At 40.3% G+C, this 19,937-nt stretch overlaps 1 protein-coding gene across 1 annotated transcript in view; it reads left to right on the forward strand.

Moving 5' to 3' along the window:
* Nucleotides 1-268: 268 nt before the first annotated feature.
* The window catches only part of ARL8B (ARF like GTPase 8B), a 65,808-nt gene continuing 46,139 nt past the window's right edge, over nucleotides 269-19,937 (forward strand). The window contains 3 exon segments of the mRNA XM_027121461.1: nucleotides 269-370; nucleotides 372-407; nucleotides 409-582. Coding sequence (XP_026977262.1) covers nucleotides 284-370; nucleotides 372-407; nucleotides 409-582 — 297 coding nt within the window. The 5' untranslated portion in view covers nucleotides 269-283.

The raw sequence follows: 19,937 nt of genomic DNA on the forward strand, positions 1-19,937 counted from the left end.
CTGTATCCCCAGAGTTTTGAAGTCTTTCTGCACAGAGCGGACTGTCAATAAACAATTGTAAAGAGGATGAAAGATGAATGAACCAATATGAATGAGCCAAGGAGGGTAGTAGGAAAGGAGCCCAAGGGCGGCTCGCAGGTCGCGGTGCTGCACGGAGGCCCCAACAGGTGGCGCTGTAGGCGGCGGGCGCGCCTGGCCGGGGGGGTGGGGGTGGGGGCCCGCCGCTCTTGCCGTGGGCGCAGACGGCAGCGCGGGGACAAGCGTGCGGGGTAGGGCAAGTCATATGACCCGTTCGGCTTCCTGGCTTCGGCCGCTGCCGCCGCCAGCCCGTGCCCGCCAGCGTCCAGCCGGGGTCCCGAGGAACCATTGGGGGGGTTCGGGCCGAGGCCCACTTGTGTGGAGGTCGTCGTCACCGCTGCCTGCCCGCTCGCCCGTCCGTCCTTCCTCCCGGCCGCCATCATGCTGGCTCTCATCTCCCGCCTGCTGGACTGGTTCCGCTCGCTCTTCTGGAAGGAGGAGATGGAGCTGACGCTCGTAGGGCTGCAGTACTCGGGCAAGACCACCTTCGTCAATGTCATCGCGGTGAGTGCCCTCCCGCTCACCCGCCCGGGGCGCCGCAGCCCGCGCGTCCGGCGCGGGGTCCGCGGGCAGGCCTGGCTTGGGGGTCCCCTCTGCGCGGCGGGGCTCTTGGGAGTGTGTGTGTGTTGGGGGAGGGAGTAGCCGTGCTTGTCACCTCCCCTAGGGTCAGGACTCGGAGCTTCGCGTGTGTTGGTGGCTGAAGTGTAGCGCTGAGATCGGCAGCTGAAGGGTTAATTCCATTTAGTTGTTTTCTTCCAAACGCCGTGTTCTTAACGCGGCCGGGGTTTGGAAAGGGTGGAATTGGGCTTATCACATTTTTAAGGCGCTTGGGGGATTGGGGTTTCCTTCGGGTTTGGACTGTGAGGGCAGCGGAAGGGTTAACTCCAGCTTGTCACTTTCCTGAAGGGTGGGATTTGGCGACTCCGTGTGTCCCGTGAGAAAGCATAAAAATTGAGATCCTCTCAACTAGCCACTCGGGACGAAGAGCCCCGATGTAGGAAAGCAGGGGACCGGTGGGGACTCATTCCTGAATTCTGTGGGCAGCTTCTCCGCTGTAATTCAGTTACTGGTTTTCACCCGTTCCCCGAGGGGCCAAGATCAAGTTGATTGTGCTGCGCTCACCGGTAAAGCTGGGGAGGGACATTTCCAGCCAGTCCAGAGTAGTGCACAACTTTTATTTTACTTTATTCTGTACTTTACATATCTAATTGAAGTATAATTGATTTATAAATGCACAGCTTTTATTAAGCCGAGCAGTTAGGGGGTCTTTGCATTTCTAGAGCTAAATGTCCTCATCTAGGGGGTAAGATTTGCAGCCAGCGTAAAGTTAACTACGTTGAAAAAGCGGGGGTGGTCTTTTGTGATGGTGCTTCTTAAATGAAGGGAGAGGAAGGGTCTGGGCAGGAACGTAGCTTATTCCGCGCCCAGGGAATGGGTGTCTGGGAGGGAAATTGCCCTGGGAACCTATATATAATGTGGTGTTTATTCAGCAGTGATTGAGGGGAAGGAGGATGATTCAATATTGCTTGTTTGGTTGGCTGGGGAAGAAATAAGAGCGAAAGATGCTCGTTAATCTTTATTTACAGCCCAGGAGTTGCCGTGCCTCAGTCTTAGCTGATAGGGGCTTGTGCTTGCCCAGCTACTCCAAAGAGAGATGGCAGCAGTTCCTCCACCGTTCAGATGATGGGTGAAAAAATAGGCGACTAGCTGTCCAACTGGTTGGGTTACTGGAATTATTCAAACACGACTTCCTTGTTAGGGAACACAACTTGTGTAACTCGTGACTCTCAGTCCTTGCAGTTATAGAGCAACAGGAATGAGTAAGACTTGGAGAAATAGAGATCAGCAGAACTCCAAACTTCCTTTGAGGAATGTTGCATGGCCTACTTTTTGGGCTCTTTTTGTATAATATGATTGGGGGGGTGCTTGAGGTGACTTTTTTCAACAGTCATAGAAAAGTGGCATGTGTGTCTAGTACCACTAAAATTAGTAAGGAAAGACTTTGCGCTAAGTATCCATATTCGAACTTTTGTGTGATGTGGAAAAGCTCAGCCTGAGTGCAGCTGAGCTCATTTAACTGTACATTTTCTGATATTCCTTTCAGATAAGAATTGGTGTCTCCTCCTAAATTCCATCTTTTTGACAAGACTGAATTATTTTATAGGGTATATAGGTATATTACTACAGTCAGTCTTGTTTGTTGCAGAGAAGTAGTTATTCTTGGGAAACCTAAAAAAAGTTTAGTAAATCTTTGAGGAACTTCTAAAAATACAAGCTCTATTTTCATGCTTATGTTTCCAGTAGACAGTGTAGTTTAATATAATGAGCATGAACTTTGAAGTCAAGCATCCCTGGGTTTGCAGTCTGGCTCTGCCACTTAGCAGCCTTGTATCCTCTTTCAGTCCTTGATTTCCCATCTATTAAGAGGAGATAATAATGGGTTTCTTACAGAGTTGCTGTGAGTACATGAATTGACAGATGTTAAGTGACTCGCGTCATGCCTGCCTATAGAAGGGGTTAGATAAATGGTAACTGATGTTATTATTTGTAGTGGGTATACTCGTTTAATGCAGAAACGATATTTTGAAAAATATTCAGAAAGGAATTAGCTGGGGTCATTTCCGTCTTTGAATTTGTGTATGTATCCAAATGTGGACTGCTGTAGTGGATTCCTAGATTGTGGCAAGTAATCACATCATGTCCTCTCTGTTCCCCCCTTTTTTGCATTAGATTATTTTAACATCTGGAAAGCTGTTGAACTCAAAGTGAGCTATTATTTTAATGTTAGACTCTTCATTGCGTTTTGTTTTGGCTGCGCGGTGCGAGTTGGGGAATCTTAGTTCCCCGACCAGGGATTGAACCTAGATCTATGGCAGTGAGACCTCTGAGTCCTAACCCCTGGACCGCCAGGGAATTCCCTATACCATTCTTTTTGAATGATATGATGTGGGTAGGTTCTGTTAAGAAAAAATCGTGACGGTAATTGCCCGTGGCCTTTAAGATGCTGGAAAAAAAGAGACCTCAGTAAATTTCATGCCTTTTTTTAAACCTCAGACTTTAATCTAATCTGTGGTTCCTATAGAATATATTGAGGGTGAGGAAAAAGTTAGTAATTAAAAGTGAATTTACAGAGTTTTAGATAGAAACAGTGTGTCCAAAATAGTAAGTTTAGCTTTATCTTAAAAAAAATCAACTGCATTATTCTTTGTATAAAGTGTTTGATTTATAGACTCAGAAATTCAGACGCGTTGACTCCTACGTGTTACTTTAGAAAGTTGGCCGTTTATTTCTCAAATTCAACAAGTAACTTTCCAGGTAGGAAAAGCTTCAGGTGAAGCCAATTTTCTTAGGTAAACATCAACTTTTTGTAAACATCAAATTAAAATGTGTCTTTATTTTCTGCCTTAAAAGTTAAGAAAACTTTGAGTGATGTCATTTAACTTACTCAAAAGGTTTGTGAAGCTGAATTACTTATATGCAGGGTTTGGTCCATTCTGAAATTAGGCAGTTTGCTTACAGAGAGTTTCAGTCCTCAAATTCATATTCTTATGGTTTCAAACCCCAAATGATACTTCATGTTATCTAATGTTTTATGTAGAGACATTTAATATACGTAGTGTTCTCTTTGCTTTGAATATTAAAAAACAGAAAAGAAACACATCTAGTCTTTAATTTTTTTGATTAGTGTTAGGAAATGAAATACTGCCCATTGCTAAGTATTATGGCAGTTATGACGTAATAAAGCATGTGTCTTGTATGTATAATGTATGTTGAGTAATCTTTATTTTTAACTGAGACCCTTAGATGGGTTATAGGATACTTATGAAGAAATGTTTAATAGGATTTACCAAAATGTTATGGGATAAGTTTTATAGACATTGTGTATTTTTGAAATTAGTAGTAGTATAAAAATTTGTCTACATTTTTGTGAAGTATCGAGAGCTCAAAGGTTCATCCAAGGAAAAGTTTATTACTGCTGAGAATTAGAAAAAGGAGATATTTGGAAAAATGGTAGAAATCTGCACCTAGAATAATTTTTTTAAGAGTTTGTAAAAACCTTAATTAAGTGGTCTAATTTTACCCTCGTTTTATAGTTGTAGGTAGGAGATCCAGAAAGGTTAAGTGAAATTCCTAAGGCTGATTAGTAGCAGAGATAAAATTAGAACCCATGGCCAGTGCACTTTCTGCGTCTGTAGATTTACCTGAGGTTAGAACCATAGAGCTGTGAATTGGGAGCTCTTAATCCTTTAAACATCTTTTTTGAATATAAATATACTCCTCTTACAAATCTGGATAGCTTTTTAGATCCAACCTTCTTAAGCATATTGACTAACATTTGAGGAATATACACACACACAGACACACACACACAGTGTTTGTGTATTTGAGGACATCAATTAGAGGAAAGAATGATAATCTATGGAAAGTAGCAATAGTGGAATATTATACTACTGTGTTTGGACATTTAAATAACTGGCTAACAGGCATTGTTGGGTTATTGAACTACGTTTAATATCTTTTAAGAGCAGAAATAGTTCTGTGATCACAGTGCTTCTTATTGAATTACTTTGGGGTAAGAAGGGCAAAAATAGTTTTTAAAGAAAACATGCTCACCTGTAAAGTTTAGCAAATCTGAAACTTGACTGTAGGAGCTGGCCTTCCAGTGAGGTCATCTTCAGATACAGATTCAGAGTTGTGGAACAGGAGGCATCCTGCCAAGGAGCATTTCTTCAAAGTTCTTTACCCCCTTCCCCTTTCCCATTGTGTTTTCCATGCAGGCTTAGAATCTCAAAACAAAATGTTCTCCTTAAGAAGCTGTTAAGAGTGCATTAAGGCACTTTAAATTACTAACTTAGAGGATATTTCACAACTTAAAGCACTGTGTTTCTCAGAGATAAAGTGGAATGTCAGTGAACATGGATACAAAATGCACTGCACCTATTAAAGAATAGTTATTTACATATTATTTTTAGAAGATCTTTTTTTCCCCTAATTATCAAAATAGCACAGGGTCATTAGTAGAAATTTGAAAAGAATACTATAAAATAGAAGAAACCGCTTGTTATCTCCACCATCCAAAGTTAACTACTGTCAGCATACCAGAGTATTTCCTTTTCATCTTTTTTTTTTTAAAAAAGTATATATCTAAACGGCTAAAAAAGTCTTGAGATAACGTTCATAATGTTTGTATCCTGGTTTGTTTTCTTTTAATTACGGTGTACACATTTTTCTGTGTCTAAAACCATCTTTAATTCCTTCATAATTTATCCTGTTATAGCATATCTTGTGGATATACCACGTATATTTGATCATTTCCTCATTATTGGACAGTTGAGTGGTTTGCAGGGTTTTGCTGTTGTACATCAGTTTGATCTGCATTTCCTGAGGATGGGTTCCAGAGTTGGCGTCACTGGGTCAAGGGTGTGAACATATTTCATGTCAAATGGCCAAATTGCTTTCCAGAAAGTATGCACTCCTACTGAGAAGGTCTTCTGAACAAAACTTGGACTTCATTTAAGCACTTTGTCCTGTGGTATTTTTAGGGCATACTTAGTTTTGTTGGTAAGGTAAAGTTAACCAGCAGTATTTTAAAACTATCCTATCAGATAATTGCTCTGTTTCTTTGTTTAATGTTTTAAGAAGTGCCTATTTATGCTTCAGCAACCGCTAAGACTGAGACTATAGAGAACATAATTCCTTTTTCAATTTTCTTTTTTACTAAACTTTGCAGGCAAGCCATATAAATACAGCTCATCCCCTTTAGCTATCACAGCCTAATTTGTTTTAAACTTCCTGGTGGATTGTGTTAGGGGTTTGTATTCCAGAATTATGGCATGTTTCCGTGCAGTCCTTACCTGGTCTTGCCTATTATAGTGGGATGCTGCTCACTTTTTTTGCGGGGGGTGTATTAAAAGCAGTTTTTCCTAAACCAGAGTCTAAGAAAGTTTGCCAGGTAGACCACTTTTTGAAGCTATAGCATATGAAATTTTTAAGTTTATAACTTGAGTATCATTTATACTTGTAAAAGTTGATTTATGTCTTTTGAACTCTTGTACGAAAAAAACAAAGGAAAGAAATATTAACCTGTCTGCTGAATAGGTCAAAATCAAACGATAATTTAAGGCATTTAGTTTTTCTGAGACAGGACAAACCAAAATTGAAATCTGTAATGGAGTGATTTGAGTTAATTTCTTTCTTCAAAGTAAAAACCACAAGTCTTACATTCTATTGTGCTATTTTTTTTAAAGGTTACATTGTTTTTTGTTTTTAATAAATTTATTTACTTTATTTATTTATTTTTGATTGTGTTGGGTCTTCGTTGCTGCGTACAGGCTTTCTCTAGTTGTGGTGAGCAGGGGCTACTCTTCATTGCAGTGCAGGGGCTTCACAGTGCAGGGGCTTCTCATTGCGGTGCTTCTCTTGTTGCGGAGCACAGGCTCTTGGCGTGCGGGCTTCAGTAGTTGTGGCTCGCAGGCTCTAGAGCACAGGCTCAGTAGTTGTGGCGCACGGACTCAGTTGCTCTGTGGCATGTGGGATCTTGCCAGACCAGGGCTCGAACCTGTGTCCCTTGCATTGGCAGGCGGATTCTTAAGCACTCTCCCACCAGGGAAGTCCCGTTATATTGTTTCCTAAATTAGATATTGGATCTTGTATTTGGATCTGATTTCATAGTTTTCCCAGTTTTATATAATAGAATAAGATTCTTATTTCATATCCGGACAAACTTTTTTAAAAAATTAAAATATTAATAAAGCTTTAGGGTTCATTGAGAAATTATCTCTAAGAATACTGTATTTTTAAAAAATTATAATACTGGCAAAATAATTTTAGGATTCAGGTACCTAAGTAGTGACACTTTTCTTGAAAATTGAGGCCTTTCCTCTTAAACTGGGCTAGAAAAGTAATCATTTGTTGTTAAAAAAAAATTGTATGATGATTGGCAAAATGCTTCTAAAAATGTCTTTTGTATCAATTTACTTGATGACAGTTACTTAAGCATCTACCAAAATAGTGTTACTATAAGAATATATTTTGAGCCTAAATTTGTTGGTATATGAATGTGGTATGGTTGAGTTTATTTGGAATATGTATAAGTGGCTACATGAATTAGAATGCATGGAGGTTGGGAGTTGAAAGCCAGATTATTTAGGTCCAGATCCTGACTCTTAACACCTGTACTATTTTTGGCAAGTTATTTAACCGCTCAGTATCTGCTTCCTTACTTGTAAAATAGGAATAATAGTAGTTTCTACCTCATGGAGTTATTACGGGTTTATACTTCTAAAACACTGAACAGTGATCAAAATAAGGCATGTGTTAGCTGCTAGGTTACTATAATATGATCTCCTGGAGAGCAGGGAATTCTCTCTTTTTTGTTCACTGATGTGTTCCAAGTGTCTTAAACAGTTTCTGGCATACACTGGGTGCTAACATGTATTTTGCAATGGACAAATATTACATTTAAAATATAAAATTAAGAACAAGTGTCTTTATGAACCCATATTCATATTTCAGTATGCAAAGTGTAGCATAATGTTAGGAATGAGAGTTTTGGAATCTGATAGATTTGGATTTGAATATTGACTTGGCTATATATCACTTGTATTAGCATCTGTGTGTTTCATTTTTTCCTCCTCTGTAAAATGTAGATGGTCAAAGAACTGCCTCCTGGAGTGGTTTTCAGAATTAAATGAATGTATGTAAAGTGCTTAGCACTGTGCCTGGCACATAGCGCTCTAAATGGTAACTGTTATGTGTCAGGGGTAACATTTGATGTAATCATCAGCCTTTATGCTCAATTATTTTTTAGATTTCTCTTAATTATATTTAAATATTTGTAGCTTTTGTTTAGGAAGTAAGGTTTGCTTTTGTTTAATTCTTGGAAAAGTTTTGAGCACGTTATATTTTATCATGTTGAATTTTTTTGATAGCTGAGATGGGCTGGTAGAAAAAATGTTTTAGCCTCCTGGATAGGCTAGTTATTTTTGATGGACCTACTCATATAATTCTTCCTTTTAGAAAATGAGGTTAATAGATCTATATACTTCTCCTTGGACTGTGTGTGTGTGTCTGTGTGTGTGTATATATAATTGTATTATTTGTTATGGAAAGAATTTACAGGGAATTGGAAATATGAGTTGTTCTTTTGTTTGTCCCACCACTGACTAATGGCAGGACTGTGGACAAGTCATTTAACTTCTCTGTTCTTCGGTTTTGATGCTTGTGAAGAGTGAATAAGCACTGACAACCTTATTGTTTGAGAATTTAGTGGTGCTTTCCTATATCTGGAATTGGAACTCTTACTCACAGATCAGAGAATAAAATAAAAGTGTAAAGGCTCCAATATAAAATGCCGGTTATAAGATCCCAGCCTCTTGCCAGAAGAAAAACTGAGATGGTTTGCTGCTTTATTTAAGAGGTGGAAAGGTAGACGGATCCCAACAGGAAGAAAAGAGTGAACCTTTTGAGTAGTACCTGCTCTCTAGAATTCAGGTGTCCTGTACAAATATATGCTTAGATGAACTTTTTAAATTTGTATTAAACCATAGTAGTGCTTTTTGTGTATGTTTGTTGTAATTTTTAAACCAGGATTTAAGATCTAAGTGGATTTTAGTCACTGTTGACAGCTGTAAATTTGCAAGCCCCAGCAGGCAGTGTGCTGTGTCTGTGTTGGCCTGTTCCCCTAGATGAGAACTGGGCTCTGCAGACTGCATGCAGGCTGGGCCAGAAAGGGCTTTTGGCAGAGTTTCCTTTCTTAAGGTGGCTTAAGGTCTGGTTTAGACACACATCACTAGGCTACCTTTTCTTTACTTTTTTCTTGAAAGCTCATTTTGTCTGGAGAATGGTTTAACACAAATATATAGATTTGATCATTTCTGAATAGTTTCTTTCAGAGGAAAAACTGGGAAATGGAGGAAATTCACTTTTTTCTCCCTCTATAATCTACCTGTTTCACTCCACTAGCTGTTGGTTTCCTTATTTTGATCTTATTATTTCTTCATTCAGTGGCTGAATTAAAAAACTTAAAACGTTTAAAAAAATACACAAAATCCATATTGTTTAAAAAAGTAGTGTGGATATACAGATTGGAAAAAATAATCTTTAATACCATTAAGATTTAATCACTATTAACATTAAGCTGTATATCCTTCAGATTTTTTCTTCTCCCTTTATATATACAAATATCAGCTTTTAAAAAATTGATGTATTTGACATATAATATATTAATTTTAGTTGTATAATGTAACGATTCTATGTTTGTATATACTGTGAAATAATCACTACAGTAAGTCCAGTTAACATCACTACCATACATAGTTAGAATTTTTTTTCTTGTGATGATTACTCTCGTAGTAACTGCAAGTATACAATACGGTATTCTTAACTATAGTCACTTTTCTGTACATTACATCTCACGACTTCTGTATGTATTTTGTAACTGGAAGTTTGTACCTTTTGATCTCCTTTCACCTATTCCAGCCCCAATCTGTTCTCCGTCTATGAGTTGGGATATTTTGTGTTTTGTTTTAGATTCCATATATGTGTCTTTCTCTGTCTCAGTTATTTCACTTAGCATAATGCCCAGTATATGCTTTCTTGACAACATTGATGGGATCATGCTGTACATGCTGAGTGGTCTCGAGTAGTCTACTTGATTTACCTACTTTGACGGCTAGTAGGCAACTCACATTCAGTCAGTTCAAGACGGAATTCCTGATCCCTTCCTCTCTCAATCCAAGGAACCAACATCTACCCTTATCTTAAAAATATTTTTTAAAAAAAGAAAAAAAGGATGTTACAGGCTTTAAATAACCCTTATGTGTACATTTTGGTTACAGGCATGATTTTCCACTGTTGAGTGATTGAAATGTTGGCGCCTAAAACTTTCATTTTGTAGTTTTCTTTGGAGTTCCAGGAAGTGGGCCAAATGATTTGACCAGCTTTAACCTTTACATTTTCCTGTCATCCTGTGTATGGTAGGTATCTTCCCCAGTCAGTATTGATCATGTCATCTCCATTGTAATTTTCACCACACTTACCACCATCAGAGATTATCTTGCTTATTGTCTTCATCTGTCTTCTGAATATAAATTCCATAGGGGCAGGGCTTTTTCCTTTTTTCATTGGTGCATCCCAGTGCAAAGAACAGTGCCTGGCACATAGTAAGCTCTCTAAATGTTGAGTGAATGAATGAATATAACAGCAAAGTAGTGTATCTATTCTTTTATACTCAAACTGTGTGCAAGGCATCATGGTAGGAGATGATTCATAAATGTATCAGGCAGGGTTATTTGTGGTAGAGTATTTGCCTCATAATAGCCATGTATAGGATAGAAATATTAAGTGCCTTAAAATTGGCACATAATGTTATGGGAATCTCCCTACCCTCACGGAAGACATAAGGGGAGTTTTAGAAAGGCAGTTTGCTGGCTTTGGGTGGGACTGTGTTGAGAATGGCCATGGAGCTGAGCTTTGAGTAGGGTGGTTTTCATTCATTCAGTGGATAGTTGAATCAGTGTTCTAGGCAACATATGCATAATGAAGAACAAAAGAGATACGGTTCCTTCTGTTGTGGAGCTTCCAGTGCCACGAAGGAACAGTAGGAGAAGCAAAGACACAATTGAGGGCAAGAACTTTTGTCAAATTGAGTGTAACCTGCATGAAGGGAAAAAAACCCAAAAGCCTAGAAAAATGGGTTGAATCAGTTAACACAAAACCTTGAGTAAATTTAAATCTGTAGGCATGGGGAGCCATTGAAGATTTTGTTCATGGGAATGAAGACCTGTGTTTCCAAAGGATTAATTTAGTAGCAATATAGAGAGCATCAAGAAGGAAATTGGTTGCAAGATTATTACAGAAGTCTAGTTAAGAGATAATTAAGTGGGGTGGGGAGTAAGAGAAAGTAGTGAGCTTTATTATGGAAGTGGAGTGGGTACAGTTGAACAGTTGAATCAGATGTACAGGGCAAAGGGGAATTTGTAGTCAAAGACCTTTTTAAGGATTTAAGTGGAAGGTGGTGGAAGAGTGAGACGCGGAGATCACCTTCCTCCCCACAGATACACCAGAAATACATCTACATGTGGAACAACTCCTACAGAACACCTACTGAACGCTGGCAGAAGACCTCAGACCTCCCAAAAGGCAAGAAACTCCCCACGTACCTGGGTAGGGTGAAAGAAAAAAGAATAAACAGACAAAAGAATAGGGACGGGACTTGCACCAGTGGGAGGGAGCTGTGAGGGAGGAAAGGTTTCCACACACTAGGAAGCCCCTTCGTGGGCGGAGACTGCGGGTGGCGGAGGGGGAAGCTTCGGAGCCAGAACCGCGGAGGAGAGCGCAGCAACAGGGGTGCGGAGGGCAAAGCAGAGAGATTCCCGCACAGAGGATCGGTGCCAATTGGCACTCACCAGCCCGAGAGGCTTGTCTGCTCACCCGCCAGGGCAGGCGGGGCTGGGAGAGGGCTGGGGTTGGCGGCGTGAGCACAGCCTGCAGGGGGTTAGTGCACCACGGCTAGCCGGGAGGGAGTCCGGGGAAAAGTCTGGACCTGCAGAAGAGGCAAGAGACCTTTTCTACCCTCTTTGTTTCCTGGTGCGCGAGGAGAGGGGATTAAGAGTGCTGCTTAAAGGAGCTCCAGAGACGGGCACGAGCTGCGGCTAAAAGCGCGGACCCCAGAGACGGGCATGAGATGCTAAGGCTGCTGCTGCCGCCACTAAGAAGCCTGTGTGCGAGCACAGGTCACTATCCATACCCCCTTTCTGGAGAGCCTGTGCAGCCCCCCCACTGCCAGGGTACCGGGATCTAGGGACAACTTCCCCGGGAGAACACAAGGCGCACCTGAGGCTGCTGCAATGTCCCACTGGCCTCTGCCACCGCAGGCTCACCCCGCACTCTGTGCCCCTCCCTCCCCCCAGCCTGAGTGAGCCAGAGCCCCCGAATCAGCGGCTCTTTTAACCCCGTCCTGTCTGAGTGAAGAACAGATGCCCTCCGGCGGCCTACACGCAGAGGCGGGGCCAAATCCAAAGCAGAGCCACGGGAGCTGTGAGAACAAAGAAGAGAAGGGAAATCTCTCCCAGCAGCCTCAGAAGCAGTGGATTAAAGCTCCACAATCAACTTGATGTACCCTGCATCTGTGGAATACCGGAATAGACAACGAGTCATCCCAAATTGAGGAGGTGGACTTTGGAGAGCAAGATTTATTATTTTTTCCCCTTTTCCTCTTTTTGTGAGTATGTGTATGCTTCTGTGTCAGATTTTGTCTGTATAGCTTTGCTTCCACCATTTGTCCTAGGGTTCTATCCTTCCTTTTTTTTTAAAAAATCTTTTTCTTAATAATTATTTTTTATTTTAATTTAATTTTATTTTATCTTACTTTATTTTATTTTACTTTATCTTCTTTCTTTCTTTCCTTCCTTCCCACCCTCCCTCCCTCCCTCGCTCCTTTCTTTCTTTCTCCTTCCTTCCTTCCTTCCTTCCTTCCTCCCTTCCTCCCTTCCTCTCTCCCTCCCTCCCTTCCTCCCTCCCTCCCTCCCTCCCTTCCATTCCTTCCTTCCTTCCTTCTCTCCCTTTTATTCTGAGCTGTGTGGATGAAAGGCACTTGGTGCTTCAGCCAGGAGTCAGTGCTGTGCCTCTGAGGTGGGAGAGCCAAGTTCAGGACACTGGTCCACAAGAGACCTCCCAGCTCCACACAATATCAAATGGCAAAAATCTCCCAGAGATCTCCATCTTAACACCAGCACCCAGCTTCACTCAACTACCAGCAAGCTACAGTGCTGGACACCCTATGCCAAACAACTAGCAAGACAGGAACATAACCCCACCCATTAGCAGAGAGGCTGCCTAAAATCATAAGTCCACAGACACCCCAAAACACACCACCAGACGTGGACCTGCCCACCAGAAAGACAAGATCCAGCCTCATCCACCAGAACACAGGCACTAGTCCCCTCCACCAGGAAGCCTACACAACCCACTGAACCAACCTTAGCCACTGGGGACAGACACCAAAAACAATGGGAACTACGAACCTGCAGCCTGCAAAAAGGAGACCCCAAACACAGTAAGATAAGCAAAATGAGAAGACAGGAAAACACACAGCAGATGAAGGAGCAAGATAAAAACCCACCAGACCTAACAAATGAAGAGGAAATAGGCAGTCTACCTGAAAAAGAATTCAGAATAATGATAGTAAAGATGATCCAAAATCTTGGAAACAGAATAGACAAAATGCAAGAAACATTTAACAAGGACCTAGAAGAACTAAAGATGAAACAAGCAGCGATGAACAACACAATAAATGAAATTAAAAATACTCTAGATGGGATCCATAGCAGAATAACTGAGGCAGAAGAACGGATAAGTGACCTGTAAGATAAAATAGTGGAAATAACTACTGCAGAGCAGAATAAAGAAAAAAGAATGAAAAGAACTGAGGACAGGCTCAGAGGCCTCTGGGACAACATTAAATGCACCAACATTAGAATTATAGGGGTTCCAGAAGAAGAAGACAAAAATAAAGGGACTGAGAAAATATTTAAAGAGATTATAGTTGAAAACTTCCCTAATATGGGAAAGGAAATAGTTAATCAAGTCCAGGAAGCACAGAGAGTCCCATACAGGATAAATCCAAGGAGAAACATGCCAAGACACATATTAATCAAACTGTCAAAAATTAAATACAAAGAAACCATATTAAAAGCAGCAAGGGAAAAACAACAAATAACACACAAGGGAATCCACATAAGGTTAACAGCTGATCTTTCAGCAGAAACTCTGCAAGCCAGAAGGGACTGGCAGGACATATTTAAAGTGATGGAGGAGAAAAACCTGCAACCAAGATTACTCTACCCAGCAAGGATCTCATTCAGATTTGATGGAGAAATTAAAACCTTTACAGACAAGCAAAAGCTGAGAGAGTGCAGCACCACCAAACCAGCTTTACAACAAATGCTAAAGGAACTTCTCTAGGCAAGAAACACAGAGAAGGAAAAGACCTACAATAACGAACCCAAAACAGTTAAGCAAATGGGAATAGGAACATACATATCGATAATTACCTTAAATGTAAATGGACTAAATGATCCCACCAAAAGACACAGATTGGCTGAATGGATACAAAAACAAGACCCATATATATGCTGTCTATAAGAGACCCACTTCAAACCTAGAGACACATACAGACTAAAAGTAAGGGGATGGAAAAAGATATTCCATGGAAATGGAAACCAAAAGAAAGCTGGAGTAGCAATTCTCATATCAGACAAAATAGACTTTAAAATAAAGACTATTAGAAGAGACAAAGAAGGACACTACATAATGATCAAGGGATCGATCCAAGAAGAAGATATAACAATTGTAAATATTTATGCACCCAACATAGGAGCACCTCAATACATAAGGCAAATACTAACAGCCATAAAAGGGGAAGTGGACAGTAACACATTCATAGTAGGGGACTTTAACACCCCACTTTCACCAACGGACAGATCATCCAAAATGAAAATAAATAAACACAAGCTTTAAATGATACATTAAACAAGATGGACTTGATTGATATTTATAGGACATTCCATCCAAAAACAGAATGCACATTTTTCTCAAGTGCTCATGGAACATTCTCCAGGATAGATCATATCTTGGGTCACAAATCAAGCCTTGGTAAATTTAAGAAAATTGAAATCGTATCAAGTATCTTTTCTGACCACAACTCTGTGAGACTAGATATCAATTACATGAAAAGATCTGTAAAAAATACAAACACATGGAGACTAAACAATACTTAATAACGAAGTGATCATGGAAGAAATCAAAGAGGAAATAAAAAAATACCTAGAAACAAATGACAATGGAGACACGATGACCCAAAACCTATGGGATGCAGCAAAAGCAGTTCTAAGAGGGAAGTTTATAGCAATACAATCCTACGTTAAGAAAAGGAAACATCTCAAATACACGACCTAACCTTACACCTAAAGCAATTAGAGAAAGAAGAACAAAAAACCCCCCAAAGTTAGCAGAAGGAAAGAAATCATAAAAATCAGGTCAGAAATAAATGGAAAAGAAATGAAGGAAATGATAGCAAAGATCAATAAAACTAAAAGCTGGTTCTTTGAGAAGATAAACAAAATTGATAAACCATTAGCCAGACTCATCAAGAAAAAAAGGGAGAAGACTCAAATCAATAGAATTAGAAATGAAAAAAGAGAAGTAACAACTGACACTGCAGAAATACAAAGGATCATGAGAGATTACTACAAGCAACTCTATGCCAATAAAATGGACAACCTGGAAGAAATGGACAAATTCTTAGAAATGCACAACCTACCAAGACTGAATAAGGAAGAAATAGAAAATATGAACAGACCAATCACAAGCACTGAAATTGAAACTGTGATTAAAAATCTTACAACAAACAAAAGCCCAGGACCAGATGGCTTCACAGGCGAATTCTATCAAACATTTAGAGAAGAGCTAACACCTATCCTTCTCAGACTCTTCCAAAATACAGCAGAGGGAGGAACACTCCCAAGCTCATTCTGTGAGGCCACCATCACCCTGATACCAAAACGAGAAAATGATGTCACAAAGAAAGAAAACTACAGGCCAATATCACTGATGAACATAGATGCAAAAATCCTCAACAAAATACTAGCAAACAGAATCCAACAGCATATTAAAAGGATCATACACCATGATCAAGTGGAGTTTATTCCAGGAATGCAAGGATTCTTCAATATATGCAAATTAATCAATGTGATACACCATATTAACAAATTGAAGGAGAAAAACCATATGATCATCTCAATAGATGCAGAGAAAGCTTTCGACAAAATTCTACACCCATTTATGATAAAAACCGTGCAGAAAGTAGGCAAAGAGGGAACTTTCCTCAACATAATAAAGGCCATATATGACAAACCCACAGCCAATTTCATCCTCAGTGGTGAAAACTGAAAGCATTTCCACTAAGATCAGGAACAAGACAAGGTTGCCCACTCTCACCAGTCTTATTCAACATAGTTTTGGAAGTTTTAGCCACAGCAATCAGAGAAGGAAAGGAAATAAAAGGAATCCAAATCGAAAAAGAAGTAAAGTTTTCACTGTTTGCAAATGACATGATACTGTACGTAGAGAATCTTAAAGATGCTACCAGAAAACTACTAGAGCTAATCAATGAATTTGGGAAAGTAGCAGGATACAAAATTAATGCACAGAAATCTCTTGCATTTCTATACACTAATGATGAAGACTCTGAAAGTGAAATCAAGAAAACACTCCCATTTACATTGCAACAAAAAGAATAAAATATCTAGGAATAAGCCTACCTAAGGAGACAAAACACCTGTATGCAGAAAGTTATAAGACACTGATGAAAGAAATTAAAGATGATGCAAATGGATGGAGAGATATACCATGTTCTTGGATTGGAAGAATCAACACTGTGAAAATGACTATACTACCCAAAGCAATCTACAGATTCAATGCAATCCCTATCAAACTACCACTGGCATTTTTCACAGAACTAGAACAAAAAATTTCACAATTTGTATGGAAACACAGAAGACCCCAAATAGTCCTGGCAATCTTGAGAAAGAGAAATGGAGCTGGCGGAAACAGACTCCCTGACTTCAGACTATATTACAAAGCTACAGTAATCAAGACAGTGTGGTACTGGCACGAAAACAGAAAGATCGATGGAACAGGACAGAAAGTCCAGACATAAACCCACACACCTATGGTCACCTTATTTTTGATAAAGGAGGCAAGAATATAGAGTGGAGAAAAGACAGCCTCTTCAATAAGTGGTGCTGGGAAAACTGGACAGCTACATGTAAAAGAATGAAATTAGAACACTCCCTAACACCATACACAAAAATAAACTCAAAATGGATTAAAGACCTAAATGTAAGGCCAGGCACTGTAAAACTCTTAGAGGAAAACATAGGCAGAACACTCTGACATAAATCACAGCAAGATCCTTTTTGACCCACCTCCTAGAGAAATGGAAATAGAAACAAAAATAAACAAATGGGACCTAATGAAACTTAAAAGCTTTTGCACTGCAAAGGAAACCATAAACAAGATGAAAAGACAGCCCTCAGAATGGGAGAAAATATTTGCAAATGAAGCAACTGACAAAGGATTAATCTCCAAAATTTGTAAGCAGCTCATGCAGCTTAATATGAAAAAAACAACCCAATCCAAAAATGGGCAGAAGACCTAAATAGACATTTCTCCAAAGAAGATGTACAGATACAGATCTGTACAGATCTCATATCAGTCAGAATTTCCATCATCAAAAAGTCTAGAAACAATAAATGCTGGAGACTGTGTGGAGAAAAGGGAACACTTTTGCACTGCTGGTGGGACTATGAATTGGTACAGCCACTATGGAGAACAGTATGGAGGTTCCTTAAAGAACTACAAATAGAACTACCATATGACCCAGCAACCCCACTACTGGGCATATACCCTGAGAAAACCATAATTCAAAGAGTCATGTACCAAAATGTTCATTGCAGCTCTATTTACAATAGCCAGGAGATGGAAACAACATAAGTGTCCATCATTGGATGAATGGATAAATAAGATGTGGCACATATACACAATGGAATATTACTCAGCCATAAAAAGAAACGAAATTGAGCTATTTGTAATGAGGTGGATAGACCTAGAGTCTGTCATACAGCATGAAGTAAGTCAGAAAGAGAAAGGCAAATACCATATGCTAACACATATATATGGATTTAAGGGGAAAAAAATGTCATGAAGAACCTAGGGGTAAGACAGGAATAAAGACACAGACCTACTGGAGAATGGACTTGAGGATATGGGGAGGGGGAAGGGTACGCTTTGACAAAGCCAGAGAGTGGCGTGGACATATATACACTACCAAATGTAAAATAGATAGCTAGTGGGAAGCAGCCACATAGCACAGGGAGATCAGCTCGGTGCTTTGTGACCACCTAGAGGGGTGGGATAGGGAGGGTGGGAGGCAAGGAGACCTAAGAGGGAAGAGATATGGGAACATATGTATATGTATAACTGATTCACTTTGTTATAAAGTAGAAACTAACACCCCATTGTAAAGCAGTTACACTCCAATAAAGATGTAAAAAACGTTTTTTTAAAAAGGATTTAAGTGAATGGTGGGAAATGTGATTGTGTGATCAACAAGTAGCACATATTGGGGTAGAGAAGGTGGAATGGGTGAAGAGAAGGGGATAAGTTGAGTATAGAATGTATTATATAATTAATGATATAAAGGGAATGCCGTTTGGGAAGGGAATTAGTACTATATTTACGTACAGTGGCACTAAAACTGAGAATTGAAATTTCCTCCAAAATCTTGCCAGTGTTTAGTATGCAAGGACCAAGCAGAATATCTCCACTTCTTCAGAATTGCAGTTGGACTATCTTTTTTTTTTTTAATAAATTTATTTATTTTAGTTTTGGCTGAGTTGGGTCTTCGTTGCTGCGCGTGGGCTTTCTCTACTTATGGCGAGTGGGGGCCACTCTTCGTTGTGGTGTGTGGGCTTCTCATTGCGGTGGCTTCTCTTTGTTGTGGAGCACAGGCTCTAGGCATGCGGGCTCGGTAGTTGTGGCTCACGGGCTCTAGAGCGCAGGCTCAGTAGTTGTGATGCATGGGCTTAGTTGCTCCGCAGCATTTGGGATCTTCCTGGACCAAGGATCAAACCTGTGTTCCCTGCATTGGCAGGCGGATTCTTAACCACTACGCCACCAGGGAAGCCCCAGTTGGACTATCTTGATTTATTTTTGGTGCTTAGGTGCATTAATCTGTGCCCAGAATGAAGGCCTTCCATAACAGGTCCTTTCCGCTGCTGAATGAAGGCTGTGTGTTCAGAGTGATTCATACTCTTTTATAGTCTTGGAAGCCCTTGCTACTTTGAAGAGGAATGTTTCTATCCCTGGAACATGTCTGGTTTAGTGTCTTTCTACTGAAGAGAAAAGTTGTTATGTGTCATTTATTTTCTTTAAACATAAAGAGTATCCGATTTGTTGGGATTTTTTCTTAGGTGCTGGGTAAGCTTGTAGATAGTATTAGGCTCAGAATATCATTTTTTCTTTCTTGTCAGGTTACATTACTGATTATTTTACTGTGTGGTTGTGAAAACAAAGTGTGATCCTCAGTTCTCATGTCAGGCAGTTTGATGTCTGCTTAGAGCCTCACTTAGTGCAGTCTGTCGTGGATTTATAGTGCTCAAAGTGCTCAAAGACATCAGTTCATCTTCGAATGTGGACATTACCATAAAACAAGACAGGAAGTGGCTGTGCCACCTACACTATGTCGTTCTCAAGGGTGATTAACACAAAGAATGTTCCTAGACCTCCTATTTCTTTTAATTTCTTTTATTTATTTATTTTTGGCTGCATTGGGTCTTCATTGCTGTGCGTGGGCTTTCTCTAGTTGCGGCGAGCGGGGGCCACTCTTCGTTGCGGTGGGCGGGCTTCTCATTGCGGTGGCTTCTCTTGTGGCAGAGCACGGGCTCTAGGCGCACGGGCTTCAGTAGTTGTGGCACGTGGGCTCGGTAGTTGTGGCTCGCAGGCTCTAGAGCGCAGGCTCAGTAGATGTGGTGTACGGGCTTAGTTGCTCCAAGGCATGTGGGATCTTCCTGGACCAGGGCTCAAACCCGTGTCCCCTGAATTGGCAGGCGGATTCTTAACCACTGTGCCACCAGAGAAGCCCCATCCTACTGTTTCTTAATCCTCCTTTTCCTTTATTTCCATCACACAGAGCATTCAAGAAAAATCTTTTCATTCATTTAGTTAATGAAACAGTTGACTGTTTTATGAAGTGCTTTCGCACACAATGCATTGTATGATTTTTTGTGGCTCCTTTG

This window comes from Aethalodelphis obliquidens, unplaced genomic scaffold (assembly GCF_003676395.1).
Source record: "Aethalodelphis obliquidens isolate GAN/ISIS:26980383/991018 unplaced genomic scaffold, ASM367639v1 scaffold22, whole genome shotgun sequence".
NCBI classification, from domain to species: Eukaryota; Metazoa; Chordata; class Mammalia; order Artiodactyla; family Delphinidae; genus Aethalodelphis; species Aethalodelphis obliquidens.